Raw genomic sequence first — 18,221 nt, forward strand, 5'->3', positions numbered from 1 at the left:
TGCATATCATATCAAAAAACGTTCAAATGGCTTAAAAATAGAGAAAATAAGTGGAAAATTAGATAGGCATACTTTTATAGAATACACAAAGTACATATCCAAGTGGAAGATGAGAACCATCTGATTAATAACATGCAACAAAAAGATAGATTGGTGAGAAAGACATGAGACAAAAATGAAAAATTCATATAAAGTTTAGTATTTTCAAGTCAAAGAGATTAAAGTGGGTTTGGAGAGTTTTAGTTTGTGAAAAATGTATGAACTTTATGCAACAGGAGGTTACCAAATGAAGAAAAATCAGACACAAAAACTTACCAAAACGCTCAGATCTATTATGAAAGGGAGACATATGAGAAGACTCCGTCAGAAGACTTCCAGGAAGTCGTCCGGAAGACTTCCTGTAAGTCTTCTGGAAGTCTTCTAGCTCAGAAGTCTTCCAGATCTGAAAAACCTGCATAACCAAATCCAGATATGAAAAACCTGCATCTCCAAAAACGTTCAAATGACTTAAAAACAAAGAAAATGAGTGGAAGATTAGATAGATCTACCTTTATAGAAGACACAAAAATACATATCTAAAATTAATAAATCTACCTTTAAATGAGTAGAAGATGAGAACCATATGTGAAAAACCTACAAAACAAGATAAACTAGTGAGAAAGACATGAGACAAAAACAATAAAGTTTGGTGTTTACAAGTTCAAAGAGATTAGAGAGATGTTGGAGAGTTTTAGAATGAGGAACATACCATTTTTGCTACAGCCATTTGAGAGGAGCAGAGAGAATGTGTAAATTTTCTTTTATATATGGAGACAAAAATTCCAATAAGGTTAAATATTTTCGATCAAAAGACTTACTAGACGACTTACTAGAAGACTTCAATATTTTTAGCAGGAAACTAAAATATTTTTAGCGGAAGTTAGAAGACTTTCAGAGAAGTCTTCTGATCGCCAGACGACTTACATGTTAGTCGTCTAGACTCTAAACATAACCCCTAAACTAAATTAACTAAATAAACACTTCATAAAATAAATTTAACTTAAAAAGTGTTTACTATACACAGAAATAATCACATGTAGGTAAAAATTTAATTTTTCAAAAAAACATTTAAGCTTTCCAAAATCTAACCCTAAGAATACATACAATATTACAACATATGTTGCCAAATCCTAGACCAAAGAATATCATGATTCACTACTTTCACTCATCTATGTTGAAAACAATTCAATTTTATTATATCTTAATTTATATCACTTAATATTGTTTATAATTACATGATTTTGATTTTTCGCTTATCAAAATATTTTTTACAAAATTTATAAATTATTTTTAAGATTAACTATACCAGACGACTTCCGTGGACGTCGTCCAGAAGACTTAACAAAATCTCAGAAGACTTAGCGGGGCTATATTCGTAAAAATAAGTTCTGTTTTTTTTTTGTTTGGTCACAAGGGGCTAGCTGTAATTTCACAAGGTTTTTGAGTTACTTTTGCATTTGATTCAAGTTTGGGTATACTTTTGCAATCAAAATCAAGTTTTGAGTCATTTTTTGGTAAATCTCCTATAAACTTAGTGGTATTTTTTTTTCAATTTTAAAAATGTTTAAATCATAATTTCAAATTATGTTCTACATAAAGTAGAATAGGCATTCTACGAAGTAGAAAAAAGAAATCCATTTTTTTTCATTGAATCTACTATGTTTAGAATACATAATCTACGTAAATAATAGTACTCTAAAAATATTTAGAATACACATTTCGCGCTTAACATATCGCTCTAAAATCTGTAGTAATCGGAATTTACAGATTACTATAAATCTAAAACATGTAGAAATCAAAATCTACACATTAATATAAATCTAAAAACCTGTAGAAAATGAGTTCTACGGATTTATTGTAAATCTAAAACCTGTAGAAATCGAATTCTACACATTACTATAAATCTAAAAACCTGTAGAAACAAAGTTCTACAGATTTACTGTATTCTACGGATAAAAATAATCAGTTCCGAAAAATATGGGAATAAAATATTTGAAAATATTTATTTTCCATATATGAAAAAAAGATTTTTCAGAAAAAAAAATCAAAATAAAAAATCGTTTTGAAAATATTCAGTTTCCATATATGAAAAAACTATTTTCAGAAAAAAATAAAATTAAAAAATCGTTTTGAAAATATTCAGTTTCCATATATGAAAAAAAAAATTCAGAAAAAAAAATAAAAATAAAAAAAATCATGGGGCATAAAGTGTAGGTTTAGGTTTTTTTTATTTGAGAATTTTTAATGTTTTTTTTATTTTAATTACTCTAATTATTTATTATATTTTAATATTTAACAAATGTTTTGTTAATTGTAATTTTGAATTTATAATTGAAATTAAGAGGCATTATTGTCATTTTAAAAATAATTAGCCTAATAAGACATAAAGTATATGAGATTAGTCTAATGAGACATAATTACCATTTTTTGTCCTAAAAAAACAATTTTCCCAAAAAAATTAACCAAGGGCATTGTTATAGTGTGTGAATGAGGAGACAGGATAAAAGCATGTTATCTATACCAGTTTTTTCTGTGTAATTTTTTGTCAATCATGTATTTTAAAAATTTTAAACAGCAAGACATGAGAACTGCATTTATATTTTTTTCTTTTGTCTTTTTCTGTTAAAAGGTAGTTCAACTGCATGCTCCGTAGATTACTCCACTTTTGTTCAAAGATTTTTTTTTTGACAAAAAAGATGATTTTTTAAATTAAAATTAATTAAAAATTATTTAATATATTTTTATATTGCATGGATGTGGATTGATTTAATAAGCATTTATATATGAAACTATTAACTTTTATTTGATCTCACTTCGGTATTCTTTTGTTACGTTTTGACAAAATTTTATAGAGAAGATAAATGTTTGTTGGTAACAAAGAACAGTAATTAGTATACTGGTAACTGGTGTTCTCTTTTTTTTTATTGCATGATGTTTGTTGATTTTATTGTGAAATTATTTACATGTTTTTTCAAATGTGTACATTTTTAATATATATATATATATTTACTGTTTAATCATATTTGATAAAAAAATATATACTAAAACAATCATATAAGAAACACTTATATGTTTTATTAACAAAACGCATATATTTACAATACTCATATATTTTAAAGCAACTTTTTTGTATTATATTTTATATTAAAAATAAAATGTTTCCATGCATAGTATGGGCAATAATACTAGTCAACTGATAAAAAGGATCCATTCCTCGTCTTTATTTGTTTGTATTTAATATATATATATATATATATATGAGAATACTTATTTAGAAAAAAATATACAATAATTATTAATAAAATAGATTTTAATAATCATTTAGAAATTGGTACGATTTTGAATTAATCAACTAAAATAGTAAAACTAATTTTTATAGATGTAGTTCTTACCTTATATATTATTTGCGTCATTTTAAATTTGTAGGTATTACGTTTAATCGCCGATAAAATACAACTTTTTTCGATGATAATTTTTTGATGAAAAAAATATAAATCTTCATATAGAAACGGCGGTAAAGATAGTTAGTTAATAATTTTTTATGTTTTCAAATAGTTTTATATAAGTAAAATGATTGAAAATTTTGTAAATCTATAGAGGAGAGACAATTTTAAATAGACTCATAACCGAGAACGAGTATTTATTGAGTTATACGATCAAACAATTTTCATGAGCAATTACCATTTCAAAGATTCTACATCCGCTGGTAGAGAATTTTTCGTTCATATTTTAGTGTAATTTTAATTATATAAATACATGATCTGTATTTTTGAACTGCTTTTGCCATTCATAATTATAATAAATTACATGATACGCTTAATATGCATTTCTCATGTATGATCCGTGTGATCTGCACTTGTTCTAGTTCTATATGAAGGATTTGAATGCAAGGCATAACTATTGCAGGAGAAATGCAAGATAAGTTGATATACAGAAGGGACTGCAAATGCTATCTATTCAACTATGAAAATGCAGAACTAAAGATTAATAATAAAATATATAAAAACTGCATGCATAACTTTTTTTCTGTGCAATTTGGTTTGTCCTGCAGGTAGAAGGGGAACAGTGTGTGACGATGGGCTGAGGGCCAATGTGCTTCCATTTTCCTTTTTAATAATATAATTATGTTTATAAATTAAGAACCCTCTTCATTAATACTAGTAGAAAATTACTAATTCTCTACAAATATATCAGTAAACATACATGCTTTTTTTATATCTTAGTTAATTAATATTTAGTTTATTAAATTCATGCCTATAATTAATAGTCATCATATACATTAAAATATATTTATAACCAATTTATATTTTTAGACAATGAAATAGTAAATATATATTTTCGTTCTTTTATATATATTAAAATATATGCAGTTTTTTATCTTTTGTATAATTAGTTTCTATATTTTAAAGTTGTCTCACATATCTACATTCATTAAAAACAATTCAAAAGTCAATTTATGTTTTTAACTAGTATTATACACTCTTTCATCTTGAATTTTCACAAATTCAAAAACCTTGAGTATCAAGTTTTTGTTTTGTTTTTGTTTCGTTTTTATATATAATTTTAAGATTATTTTTTTTAATAAAAATGTATAACATGATATATATTGCTTTATATTTTTTTTATAAACGCATATATATATATATATATTCAATTAACATATTCTTTACATTAGAGAAATTATTACAAATCCATTATGGGAAAACAAAATTATTTTTTTCAATTTTTATTGTATGTTGTAATTGTATTTACCTTTTATATAATGTTCAAATTTTCCTTTTATTTATTAAAATAACAAAAGTATTGATAATAATTTGTATGTTTGTTTTAGATATTTAGCTTACAAAATTATTTTAAAATTTAGTTAAATATATTAATTCGTAAATTAGTTTAACCAGTTAGATTTGTATTTAATTTGTTCTGCATAATCAGCATGATCTGCATTTGTTCTGTTTGATATGCATTTTTTCTTTGATCTTCACTTTTTTGATCTACATATCATTCGAAGTCTTGATCTGCACATGATCTGTTTGATCATTTGCTAAGTTGGATGCAACTCTCGGCAATTGAAGAATGTTGCACACCCATTTGCAATGTATCGATCAAAATATCCGGAAACCAATGCATTTTTTGTGGTGTAATTGCATGTTAAAACAAAATTATAACTCTGCAACACTTTTTTTTGTTCGAACCCCTACAACACTTTTGCATCAATTTGTAGACCAACGTGGTGAGAACATACCAACTTAATTATAGGACCATGCCTTTTACAAAATGACAAAATGATTAAATGAAAGATATATTGATATTGAACAGAATTACAGGACCATGCTTTTTAAAAAATGACAAAAATGAAAAATATTTTGATATTGAACAGAACTAAGAAACAACAATTGATAATGATACCAATTATATATGAACGAAGAATGATGATTTGATGCAATCAAGAATCACATGATACAACCACATTTCAACTATTCTGCATCATTTATAGTAGAAGCTAATGAACTTTTTTCTTGTGTTGTAATCTCAAGATTACAAAAACAAACAAAGAGAGAAAAAAATAAGAAAGAATAATATGTAGAGATTATTATTTCTTGCGTATATTTTTCAAATGAGAAAATTAACTAATTTATAATCAAAAATGTTATGGAGTTTATTTCTTAATTTAGTTTGAGCATTAATAAAAAAAAAGAGTTAGAAAATTTCTCATCAATTTTCAGTCTGAACAAGAAACTATAATACTTCGGCTTTTAATTCAATATTTGATCATATATTAAAACAAAACCAAAATGAAATTAAGACATGTTATTGGACCATGTCCATATACCCAAACCTGCACTCAAAACCGAACCTAAACTCGAATCTATATTAGTTCGGCTTGGTGCGCTCATAATTTAGTTTGAGTTCACTCATTTCGGCAATTGTCTCACGGTTTCTAATCTTATTCGGACTACTCTACAAATCTGCAATATCCATTATGTGCACTTTACGTAACAAAATTACTACAAGCAGTTCTCATTCAAATAAACCTAACTTTAACATATGAATACATTTCTTTATAATGTTTGCAGCTATGCATTGCTGACTCTCATAATCGGGTTATTCCGTGAAAAGGAATTTATCAAAAAGTTACCCAAAAAGTATATGCGCAACATTTCTTAAAATTGAGTTCCAAGACATCAAACTATCAATTGATAAGCACGTACGTATTGATACTAACAACGAACTTTAACTGCTTCGTTGTTTCTTAATTTCAGTTTTCAAACATCAAATCACACATTTTCAGATCAAACGAGAGGAAGAAGAGTGCAAGGAAAACAAAAAGAAACCTACAAATTTTCACAAGGTTTGTTATCATTTTCACTACGAGAAAACACACCGAATTACGACGGAGGTTCCGACGGACACCAAGGTCGTCGGACATTTGTGACGGAATACTGACAAATTTCCGATCAAATCCAAAAAAATTAAGTCGTCGGAATTCCGTCGGCTATTTCCGACGGAATTCCGACGAAATATGGTTCGTCGGAATTTTCCGACAACTTTTCGACGACATTCCGATAAAAAATGTAACCGTTGTAGTCGTCGGAAGTTCGTCGGTATATTCCGACGAATTTCCGACGACATTCCGATTAACAGCAAAGTCGTCGGAATTCCGTCGGTATTTTCCGACGGAATTTCGACGAACCATGTGACCGTTGCCGACAAATATATATGACCGTTGTATAGCCGTTTGAGATACCGACGGAATTCCGACGGACTGCTTTACATCCGTCGGAATTTCGTCGGAAAGTCGTCGGAGGTCCGTAACCAATTTCCTATAAATACAACCCCTCTTCATTCAACTCATTCACACTTCATTCTCTCTTCATTCTCTTTAGTCATAACAATTCCGTGAAAATCATGTCTTCAGAAGTTTATTATCGTTCGTGGATGGATAAACCTCATTTGGATCCGAACACCAATTTGCTTACGGAAGAATACGTTCAAGGGATTGGAGAATTCATGAGGCTTGTTCAACAGCAACCGGATGCAAAAAGTGGTATGTTAAGATGTCCCTGCTCTTCTTGCAATAATAATAAGGTTATAAAAGAATTTGATGTTTGGACTCATTTGTATATGAAAGGGTTTTCACGTAATTATAAAGTTTGGTACCTTCATGGGGAAATTGGTTATGAATATGGTAGTACTAGCGAACCTCAGCCTGTTAGTGAACCTCAGCCTGATATTAGGTTAGAAGAATCTAGAACGAATATAGATTATGGTGTAGGTACTGAGCAGATGGTACATGATCATTATAGAGGGGAAGAACCAAACCCCGAATCTAGGAGATTTTTTGACATGTTGGATGCAGGAAAACAACCTTTGTATCAAAATTGTAGAGATGGTCATTCAGTCTTATCATCTGCAACTAGATTAATGGGTATTAAGACAGACTATAATTTGGCTGAAGAATGTATGGATGCGATTACTGATTTTGTCAAAGGTATTCTACCTGAGGATAACCTTGCACCGGGTTCATACTACGAGGTTCAGAAACTTGTTGCAGGTCTTCAACTACCGTATGAAGTGATAGATGTATGTATTGACAACTGCATGATCTACTGGAGAGCGGATGAGACACGAAATGTATGCAAATTTTGTGGGAAACCTCGTTATCAGGAGACGAGGGGAAGAGTTCCGATCCCATTCAAAAGAATGTGGTATTTGCCTTTGACGGAAAGATTGAAGAGGTTGTATCAGTGTGAGCGCACAGCAAAAGCAATGAGATGGCATGCAGAGCATTCCACAAATGGTGAGATTAGACATCCTTCAGATGCAAAGGCATGGAAACATTTCCAGTCAACATATCCAGAATTTGCGGAAGAGAGAAGAAATGTTTATCTTGGATTATCTACTGATGGTTTCAGCCCATTTGGAAAGCATGGAAGGCAGTATTCTCTATGGCCAGTTATTGTGACACCGTACAACTTACGGCCGAGCATGTGCATGCGACGAGAGTTTTTATTTCTCTCAATTCTCGTCCCTGGGCCAGATCATCCTAAAAGATCACTAGATGTGTTTCTTCAACCACTAATATATGAGTTGCAACAACTATGGGCGCATGGTTTTGAGACATACGATGTTTCGCGCAAAGAAAACTTTCAGATGCGGGTAGTACTTATGTGGACAATAAGTGACTTTCCAGCATATGGTATGTTATCTGGATGGACAACATATGGGAAGCTATCATGTCCATATTGTTAAGATGACACAGATGCTTTCCAACTAAAGAACGGAAGGAAAACGTGTTGGTTTGACTGTCACAGACGATTTCTACCACCTGATCATCCATACCGCAGGAGTAAGACTTCTTTTACGAAGAACAAGCAGGTGTTTGATGGTCCACCTGAGGAAGTTAGTGGGAAAGATTTGTTGAAGCAGTTTAGGTATTTTGATGCAGAAAGGACGCCAGATGTAGGTGGACATGAAAACATTCGAGTCAATGCGGTTGGAGAGCTACATAACTGGCACAAAAAGAGTATTTTCTGGGATCTGCCATATTGGGAGAGTCATCTATTGCGGCATAATTTAGATGTCATGCATATTGAGAAGAACTTCTTCGATAATCTGATGAACACAGTCCTTAACATCCAAGGTAAAACGAAGGATAATTTGAAGTCAAGGTTGGATTTAGTCGATATTTGTGATCGTTCTGAACTTCACGTTGATGAGAACGGTACGGCCCCTTTTCCCATTTATCGGCTAGATGGTGCTAGAAAAGAAGAGTTCTTTGATTGGATTACAGATAAAGTGAAATTTCCTGACGGATATGCATCAAATTTGGGGAACTGCGTTGATAGAAGCGAAGGAAAGTTTACTGGCTTGAAGAGTCATGATTGTCATGTAATTATGCAGCGCCTCCTTCCGTTTGCTTTTTCAGCATTATTGCCACGTAATGTTCATGAAGCAATTGCAGGTATATTATATTTTTACAATTTAATTTATTTTTATATTTAACAATTATGCTTATAAAAACTTAATACTTACGAAAATTATGTCTTTTATCTATGTAGGGATTAGTGTTTTCTTCCGCGACTTATGCAGCAAAGTAGTGACTGAAGAGGGTATTAATAATTTGAAGACAAACGCACCAGTCAGCATGTGCAACCTTGAGAAGATATTTCCTCCATCATTCTTTGATGTAATGGAACATCTTGCTATTCATCTCGCAATAGAATTGGAACTTGGTGGTCCTGTGCAGTACAGATGGATGTTTATTTTTGAGCGTTATATGCATCATCTGAAGAAGATGGTCAAAAATCAAAGCAGGGTGGAAGGATCTATAGTGGCACAGGTGATCAATGAAGAAACTGCAATCTTTGCTGAAAATTATTTTCCACCAGAAGTGCATACAAAACACCGAAGACCTGCTCGGCATGATGATAGAGGGGAGAGAGCAACATATCATGTTACTGTCCCAAGCATGTTCAAGGAAATAGGACGACTTAGTGGAAAATTCACGAAGCGGAGACTTACGGACACTGAGCACGCTCATTTGCAAACATATTTGCTCACCAACTGTGAAGATGTTCTACAATATGAGAGGTAAAAATATTTATTCATTTATTGTTAGATTAATATTCAATAAATTTATTTCATATTGATAATATTTTTGTATATAGTGTATATATGGCGGAGTTGCGTATGACTCACAGGCATGCAACAGAAGATGAGCTTCGACAACTTAGAGATAACGGATTTGCTGCGTGGCTTCGTAGTTATGTGAGTCATATATCATATTACCCTATGCAAATGATTAGTTTAAATTTAATATATATAAACTAATTAATTTTGCAATCATATATGTTTTTTTTTATAGGTGAATGATGGTTTGGCCAGAGGTCTTGTGTTCGATGATTGGATACGCGAATTTGTGCAGGGACCAAACTATGTGGTCAAATCATATCCTAAATTTTGTACGCGAGGATATGCATTCACAAGGAAAGGTCATTCTAAGACAACATATGATGCTGGTGTTTCATCTTCTTCTGGTGACGATGTCTACTACGGCAACATAAAAGAAATATTGGAAATCCAATTTCCTGGAATGGTTGGATTGCGTTGTGTAGTATTCTATTGTGATTGGTATGACACCACCCTAGATAGAGGAGTGAAGATTGATGCGTTTGGTGTTACATCAGTTCATTCGCGGCGGAAACTTCAATATTATGATCCCTTCATTCTTGGTTCGCAAGCTGATCAGGTATGTCAATCTATTCATAATTTTTTACCAATATAATTAATTAATGTTATATATTTTACTAATACTTGTATAATTGATATGTATAGGTGTGCTACATCAGTTACCCTCGGGTGACGTACAAGACGATCCATGGGTTACTGTAACGCAAATCAACCCAAGAGGACGAGTTGATGGAACTTCTGATGATGATGAACCATTGCAACCAGAGTCTACCAGCAACGCCCAGGCAGTTGAAGATTTGGAAAATGTTCAACTCGTTGAGAATTTGACTGTGTTTGGACATGATGTTGTCGTACATTCAGAGCCGGAAGCCGAGGTTGGGGAGTTTGATGAAGATTCAGAAGATTCTGATTAGTTTTTTTTTTTTTTTTTTTTTTAATGGTCCGTCGGAAATCCCTCGCAATATACCGACGACATAGCGACGACAATGGGTTTCATTGAAAATTGGAAAGGTCGTCGGTAGAAACACATGTCGTCGGTATTTCGTCGGAAAATAGCGACGACATTCCGACGAACTGGACAAGTTCGTCGGAATGTCGTCGCTATTTTCCGACGAAATACCGACGACATGTGTTTCTATAAAGTTTCATAAAAATCTATAAATTTAGATGCCAAAACTATGAAAATAACACATAATAAGTGTTTAGTATAGTATTAGATCGCAACCGTTCAAATATAACAACTCATTAAAATATTTATGTATGCATATCATTGTTTTCATAACATCTCATCTTAACATTATATACTTATACAATCATATTTATATAAGCTTACACTACAAAAAATGTTATTGTGTAAAATTGTGTTATAAAACATTTTTATTGTTAAATCTTTATGCAAAATACTATATATATTATCAAAGATTTGGATTTTACATTTAGAAACTTGAAATCAACACCCTAAACACTAAGTCGTCGGAATTCCGTCGGAATATACCGACGGAATGTGTCCGTCGGAATATACTGACGGACACATTCCGTTGGAATTTAAATTTGCACGGGAGAACCAAGCCGCTTGAAAATTTTCGCGAATTGGCATTTGGTATATTTTAATTATATCGACGGAATACCGACGAACCCGTGTCCGTCGGAATCGTCTGATATAATAACCCTCCTCCTTCTTCTTTCTTCGTTATCTCCGCATCTCTCTCTCTAAATTCCTCTCTCCACCAGCGATTCACCGGCGATTCCTCTCTCTACACCGGCGATTCATCCCTCTACACCGGCGATTCCTCCCCCAAACCCTAAATCATGTAAGAATCATCCCAAACCTTCTTTAATCTCAATTGTTTAGGGCTTTGGATGTTAGATCTCGTATTTTAGGTTGTTTGATTGATAGTTTAGGATATATAAGTTAGGATTGTTGTTTGGATTGTTGTTTTAGTTTTTTTGGAACATTTTTTGATTTTTAAAAACGTTTTTTGATTTTTAAAAACATTTTTTGATTTTTTAAAACGTTTTATTTCATTTTTAAAAACGTTTTTCAAGTTTCCAGTAATGAAATATATATAATAAAACGTTTTTAAAATTTTTTAAAAATATTTAACAACACTTTTCTATATTTATAAATTTTTTATAATTTTGTATACATATATATATATGTAAATCATGTATAATAAAAATTTTAAAATTTTTTATAAGTTTCCACTAATAAACTATGTATAATAAAACGTTTTTTTTTTAAAAAATATAAATATTTAACAACATTTTTCTTCATTTATAAATTTTCAACAACATTTTTCTATATTTATAATTTTTTTATAATTTTGTATACATATATATATATATATAAAAGGTTTAATAGTTTTTTTTAAAACGTTTATAAAACCTTTTGTAAATATATAAATGAAAACATTAAAAATAGAAATGATTTGAAAATATGTTTGATGTATTAATTTTTTTTAGGGCCGAGGATGAAGCCCGCCCCGCAGCCCGTCTTCGACGTAGTTCTGTGAGCAGTTCCCGTGCATTGGGATCGTCTCATGACTCGGTTCCCGCATATATTCCCGCTCCAGCTCCCTTTGCCCCTCACGCTGCTGCTCAACAGGATCCGGGGGTCATGCCGGTTCATCTATTGGTTCAACAACCAGGTCGAGAGCATCTCCCGTTTCTCCAACCCAACCCACGACGAGGCCATAGCACTTGGTTAGTATTTTTTTTATTTGTACCATTATATTTTTTCCTTTAATTAACTTGCTAACTTGTATTTTTTTTTACAGGTTCACCAAGTCGAAAAATGGCATTAGCCGGAGCATCAATCAGATGATGTACTCCATGCTCCGTTTTGGATATCCAAAGTGGAGTGTGATCCCTAACGACGAACGAGAGTTGTGGTTTCGTCAGTTTGCGGTATAGTAACTCTTCATTTTTTTTAATGTTTTTACATTTTTTTAAATATATTTACTTATTAAATTGTGTTTGTTTTGTAGCAAGAGTTCAACTGGCACTCCGATCTTACGGAAACAGTCCGTAAGAAATTCAACGAAAAGGCCATGGACTCTTACACAAAGCAGATAAACGCGTGGAAGACAGTTTGGCAGAAGAACAAGAAGCCACAGTTCATCAACGGGGCGGTGTGGGAGCAGTTGATAGCTCATTGGGAGAAGGACGAAACTGCAGAGACGTCTTCTAGGAACTCCAGGAACCGGAAGAGCGATCGTGGCGGGAAAGGTATGTATGTGCACAACCTCGGCACTTGCTCTATGTCTACTAAGGAGGATGAACTTGTAAGTTTTTTATTATTATTTATCTTTATATTTTTTAAATAAATATTTTATATATTTCTTCGCTGGCTAATGGCGGTTTTTTTAGATCGAAGCAAATGACGGTAATCCGTTGATCGTCTCCAACTCATTAAGGTGGCTCACACTAACAAGACGACGGGTCAAATTCAGGACCCCGTGATCAAAGGTGTAGTTGATTTAGTGGAAGCTGAAATAGTTTCCCAATCTCAGCCTCTCTCTGATGACGGCGACTCCACGAGAGCTTCAACCAACCTGTCTCTATTGCAAATAAATGAGATGGTTGAAAAGGTAATTTTTTTTATTAATATATTTTTTTTTATAATGTCGATTACTTACTTGTCCCTATTTACTTACTTTAAATATTTTTGTAGGCGGTTCCTAAAAGGAAATGAGGCCGTTTAGTTGGGTTGGCCCGTCGTGCTTCTTAATATTCGGCATCTTCTTCGCAAGCTCCGTATGCCGATCCCATGATTCTCGAGGAGCTACATGACAAAGATGAACGGATTGGGGCATTGGAGGAGCAGAACACCACTATCCTTTCGGAGAATGCCACTATCCGTTCGGAGAATGCCACTATCCTTGCTGAGTTGGCATCCCAGAAGAAGTTCAACACCGAGATTATGCAGAAGCTAGATCGTTTGATGTCTTCGAGTTCATTTTAGTTTATTTCGGCTTTTTAAAACTTTTGGAATGTTTTTTTTTCTATTTCGGTTTGTATGAATTTTAAACTTTATGAATGTTTTTTTCCTATTTCGGTTTTTATGAATTTAAATTTTATAATATTATTAGTTTTAAATTTCTGATTTTTTAAATTTATTAATATAAAAAAATATATAAAAATGCAAAATTAATTTGTAAAAAAAATGGGTATATACCGACGGACAATGGTCGGTATATTCCGACGACCGTCGTCCGTCGGTAAATTCCGACGCCCAAAGTTCGTCGGAATACACCGAGGAACACTCTACGTCGGAATTGTCCGACGAACGTTCTCCGTCGGTACGTAGTTTTTCCGATGAACTCTGGTCTCGTGTATCCGCATCGTAATATCGTCGGAAGTTCGTCAGAATGACGTTTCTCGGTATTCGTCAGAAAGTCGTCGGAAGTTCTGATGAAATTCCGACGAATTTTTTTTTCCGAAGAAACGATACCGACGGACGGGTTCGTCGGAAATTCGTCGGAATCGGTCTATTCCGATGAATTTCCGACGATTTTGGCTATCAGAATCCCCTGTTTTCTTGTAGTGTTTGTTCGTCAGTCACAGGTTGCGTAGCCTAGTAGTGAGCGAAGATCGCATATCGACAATGGCAGATTTATCGGCACCAAGCTTCACTGCTTCTTTGCTAGCTCTAATGAACCGAGAAGTAGCTCCTTTGACATACTCATGAGCTTGTTTCACAGTCATCTTCTTCCCAACTTCATCCGGGAAGCTACTGAGGAAGTGATCGCCATTGAGAACCGCTGCAAGCTGAACCATTTCACTCTGAAACTCAGATAGGGCTGCGTCTTCTTTAGGATCTGTGGCTCTCATGAGTGAAACGGCAGGTAGAGTCATGGGACAATCGGTTCGAGGAGAGGTTAAGTGAGAAACCACGTCTTCGAAAGTAGCAGCCCAAGCATCTCTATGTGTTAAGTAATTGGAAGAGAGATTGAAGAGTTTCTTGATGGTCGCTGGTATTGATGAATGCTCGAACTCTGAGCTCTCTGTTGGCCCTTTTGCCGCACTCACCACTTCACTCAAACAAATAATAAAATAAGATGACAAAAATTAATCAAAATGGTGTCAGATTATGGTTGAAAAAATGAGTCACGCTACCACGCGGACAAATTCTAGATTTCAGTTATTTCTCCACCACAATTAATGATAGGACTGGGACGGATCGGATATCCGGACAATTTTAAGATATCCGGATCCGGATCCTTATCCGGCGGATCCATAATTTTACTATCCTTATCCGGATCCGGGGTTCGCGGATATCCGGTTGTCGGATATCCTTCTAAAAATTATAATATCCGGCGGATATCCGGATCCGGATTTGGATCCTTAAAATAAATAAAAAATAATATTAATATATATAAAATATTAACAATAATTTAAAAATAAAAATATATAATGTTTTTAATTATTTATATGTATAATAGTACAAAATTTACATAAAATTTATATATACTATTAGAAAAATGAAAATATATTAAATAAAATTAGTTTTTATATATAGATATTACTACTTTTGAAATAGTTATTAATAAAATTTACGGATCTGGATATCCGGACTAAAAAATCAAGATATCCGGATCCGGATTCGGCTTTGACGGATCCAACATTTTACTATCCGGATCCGGATTCGGCCTCTCCGGATATCCGGATTTTCGGATCGGATCCGGATCGGATCACGGATCGAATCCGGATCTCGGATAAAAGTTCCAGGCCTAATTAATGATACAATATTAAAATAATTTTTATATCGTAAAATAGATGGAAAATACCGTAGGATAGCGATAAAAAGTTTTTGCTGCAAATATAAACTCTAAAGATCAAAATAACCAAAATGTTTTATCAAAGAGGTAAATATACACTTATACCAATTGGGTTAACTAATCCAAACCTTAGGGTTTAGAGTTAAGGGGTGGAGATTTGAGATTGAGGTTTAAAATTTTATAAAATAAAAAATAAATATTAAAAATTTGAAAAGAAAATTTTTTAAAATAGTTTCAAAAAGAATTTTCAAATTACGAAAAGAAAATTTAAAAAAGATAAAAAAAATTCAAAAAAAAAATTATAAAAAAGTTTGAATTTGAAAACATATAATCTAAAACAATAAAAAAGTTATTTTTAATTATTTTTTTAATTTTTTAATTTTTTAATTTTTAATTTTTTAATTTGTAATTTTATTGTTTTATATATATATATCTAAGGTATTAGGATCTTTTTACCTATTAAATGAAACATTTTAGTCATTTTTCTTTCTGTGATTTATTTTTATGACTAAAACTTGAAAATAGTATACTCACTAGAATTGCCCAAAATAGATTGTCAAAAATCAAAATAATTATATTAGAGAATTTACCAGTTCCTTTCTGAATCCAAGGTGACACCATAATTGTAGGAACCCGAACACCTAACCGGTCAAATTTAAAGAAACCAGGGGCCGGTCCGGTATTCCCATCCGGGTTCGGTATACCGACGTAAGGAGTCTTCACATGGTCATAAAACCCACCATGCTCATCGTAGGTTATGACTAGGAGCGTCTCGTTCCACTGCGGACTCGACCTAAGTGTCTCGTACACTTCTTTAACCATCTTTTGGCCGTTCGCTACGTCGTGAGATGGGTGATCGTCATTGGCCGGTAAGCCCTTGAGGTCAAAATACCTCGGTTCAATGACGGTTAAGCTCGGTAAGTTTCCTTTTGCTGCGTCTTTCTTGAATTTCAGATCATACTGATGCAATTTAAATATGTATTTTAGCTGTCGGAGATTACGGTAGAATAATGTGGTCGGAATATTCTGGAAGTATATTCCGAAATCGACGTCGACGCTATGGAGTGAATCGAATATTGTTTCTTGTGGAAACCTGAAATCACATGATGATAATATGTTTAACAGATATATGGTAATGATAATTTTTTTAAAGTACTATAAAATTGAAGAATTCTTACAAATAAAATTGAACAAGTATTTGAATGCCGACAAACACATTTATAATCTTTTTTTTTGTAACACCATTTATAATCTTTTTCAAAATGAAATGTTATTAATTGCATATGGATTTTTTTTATAAATTAGGAAAGTACTTATTACTCATTCGGTTTATTCAAGATTTGAATGAAAATTCATACTATTAGATTAAAAAAATTAAACTATCAAGAAAAAGCTAAAGAAGGAATTTGAAAATGTTTGTAAAAAAAAAAGAGTTTGAAAATGTACCCTTGAGCAAGCTGTTGCTTGACATGGCTTGTTGAACCATGTGAGGTAGCCGAATAGACAAACAACCGGTTCGGTTGAGTAGGTCCAGGTATAGAAGAAAACCACGGGTCGAACACAGCGAATTCTTTAACCAGCTCAGCATAAACCGGTACAGCTTCAGGCCGGAAGCCTTTCATGACAGTTTCCGACAAATTTCCCGGCATCGAAAGCGCTTGCTCGACGAAACCCATCATGGACGGGACCTGGCCCGACCCGAATACCTGTTGCTCCACAGCTGCGAACGAATGACCCGGATCGGGATCCACAAACTCAGCGTCGCTCGTGAAACATATGGTTTGTGTAGAATTCGGAACCGGGTTACATTCTTGACCCGTTACACCGTTTATGGAAGGGTTAACCGATTTCTTCATCCAGCCTAGGAGGTGATCGAAGGATCGATTCTCCAAAACCAAAACGACGACTGTTTTGATTGGTGATTGCCATTGATGGGATCCTAGAGCTACATGCGATAGCGTGAGAAGACAGTAGAGTGCGAGAAAGGGTGAAAAAGTGGAGGCAAATCTTAAAGCTGGTTGCTTCATGAATGGATTAGTTTTCTCCGGAATATCTGAGAAAGAGGATTTGATTCTGTGGTTTTGTTTTGCCTTGGTTTGGTTTCAGACAGAACATAAAGAAAACAGTGGAGAGATAATAGTCTCTTTGAAACACATTCGAAAAAAGAAGATAAAGGATAGAAGAGAATCAAAGATGTAAAAAGAGTAGAGTGAGAAGATATGAAGTGTGGAGAGCAAGAACAATTACTGCTTTTACTTTATTTATCTAAAAGAAGATTCTGTTTTTTTTTACCAAAGAAGATTCTGTTCTCACTGAGAAAATAACTAAAACTCAGAGATTTACTCTCTCTTTTTCCTGGTCAATTTAATTCTGGAATTGTGAAATACATGTAAAAGACACGGCCTTGTGAAAACCACGAATGGTTTACTCTAATTTTAAAGCAGTACTAGATTCTGACCTGCCCTTAAAAATATTAATTTTTATTTTTGTATTTTTTTTGTAATCATATTATTTAATATTAATTTAATATAATTTAATATAATATTTGGTAAATATATTAAATATGTCAAATTGCATAACTATACACATGTGCCATATGTATTTCAGAAATTATTTTTAAACTTTATTTTTAAAATTCACAACATATTATATTTTCTTAATAATTACCTAACATAATTAGTCAAAAATATTTATAAAAGACCGACATAGAAT

The 18,221-nt window shown here is 32.7% G+C and overlaps 1 protein-coding gene across 1 annotated transcript; it reads right to left on the minus strand.

The window, feature by feature from the left end:
* Positions 1 to 13,724: 13,724 nt before the first annotated feature.
* LOC111212171 (non-specific phospholipase C6-like) lies at positions 13,725 to 17,742 on the minus strand. Its single transcript, XM_048766081.1, has 3 exons — positions 16,956 to 17,742; positions 16,100 to 16,602; positions 13,725 to 14,762 (listed from the first exon to the last, which is right to left on the minus strand). Exons 1-3 carry the CDS (start codon positions 17,534 to 17,536, stop codon positions 14,290 to 14,292), a joined length of 1,557 nt encoding a protein of 518 aa, XP_048622038.1. The 5' UTR covers positions 17,537 to 17,742; the 3' UTR covers positions 13,725 to 14,289.
* Between the last annotated feature and the right edge of the window lie 479 nt (positions 17,743 to 18,221).

The sequence above is a fragment of the Brassica napus genome, chromosome C8, assembly GCF_020379485.1.
Source record: "Brassica napus cultivar Da-Ae chromosome C8, Da-Ae, whole genome shotgun sequence".
In the NCBI taxonomy this organism is placed as follows: Eukaryota; Viridiplantae; Streptophyta; class Magnoliopsida; order Brassicales; family Brassicaceae; genus Brassica; species Brassica napus.

Coding starts and splice junctions, on each gene's coding strand:
- LOC111212171 (XM_048766081.1), bottom strand. CDS start 17,536: ATGAAGCAACCAGCTTTAAGATTTGCCTCCACTTTTTCACCCTTTCTC. Junction 16,603..16,955: donor AAGCAACAGCTTGCTCAAGG/GTACATTTTCAA, acceptor ATGTGATTTCAG/GTTTCCACAAGAAACAATAT. Junction 14,763..16,099: donor TTGGATTCAGAAAGGAACTG/GTAAATTCTCTA, acceptor GTTTGAGTGAAG/TGGTGAGTGCGGCAAAAGGG.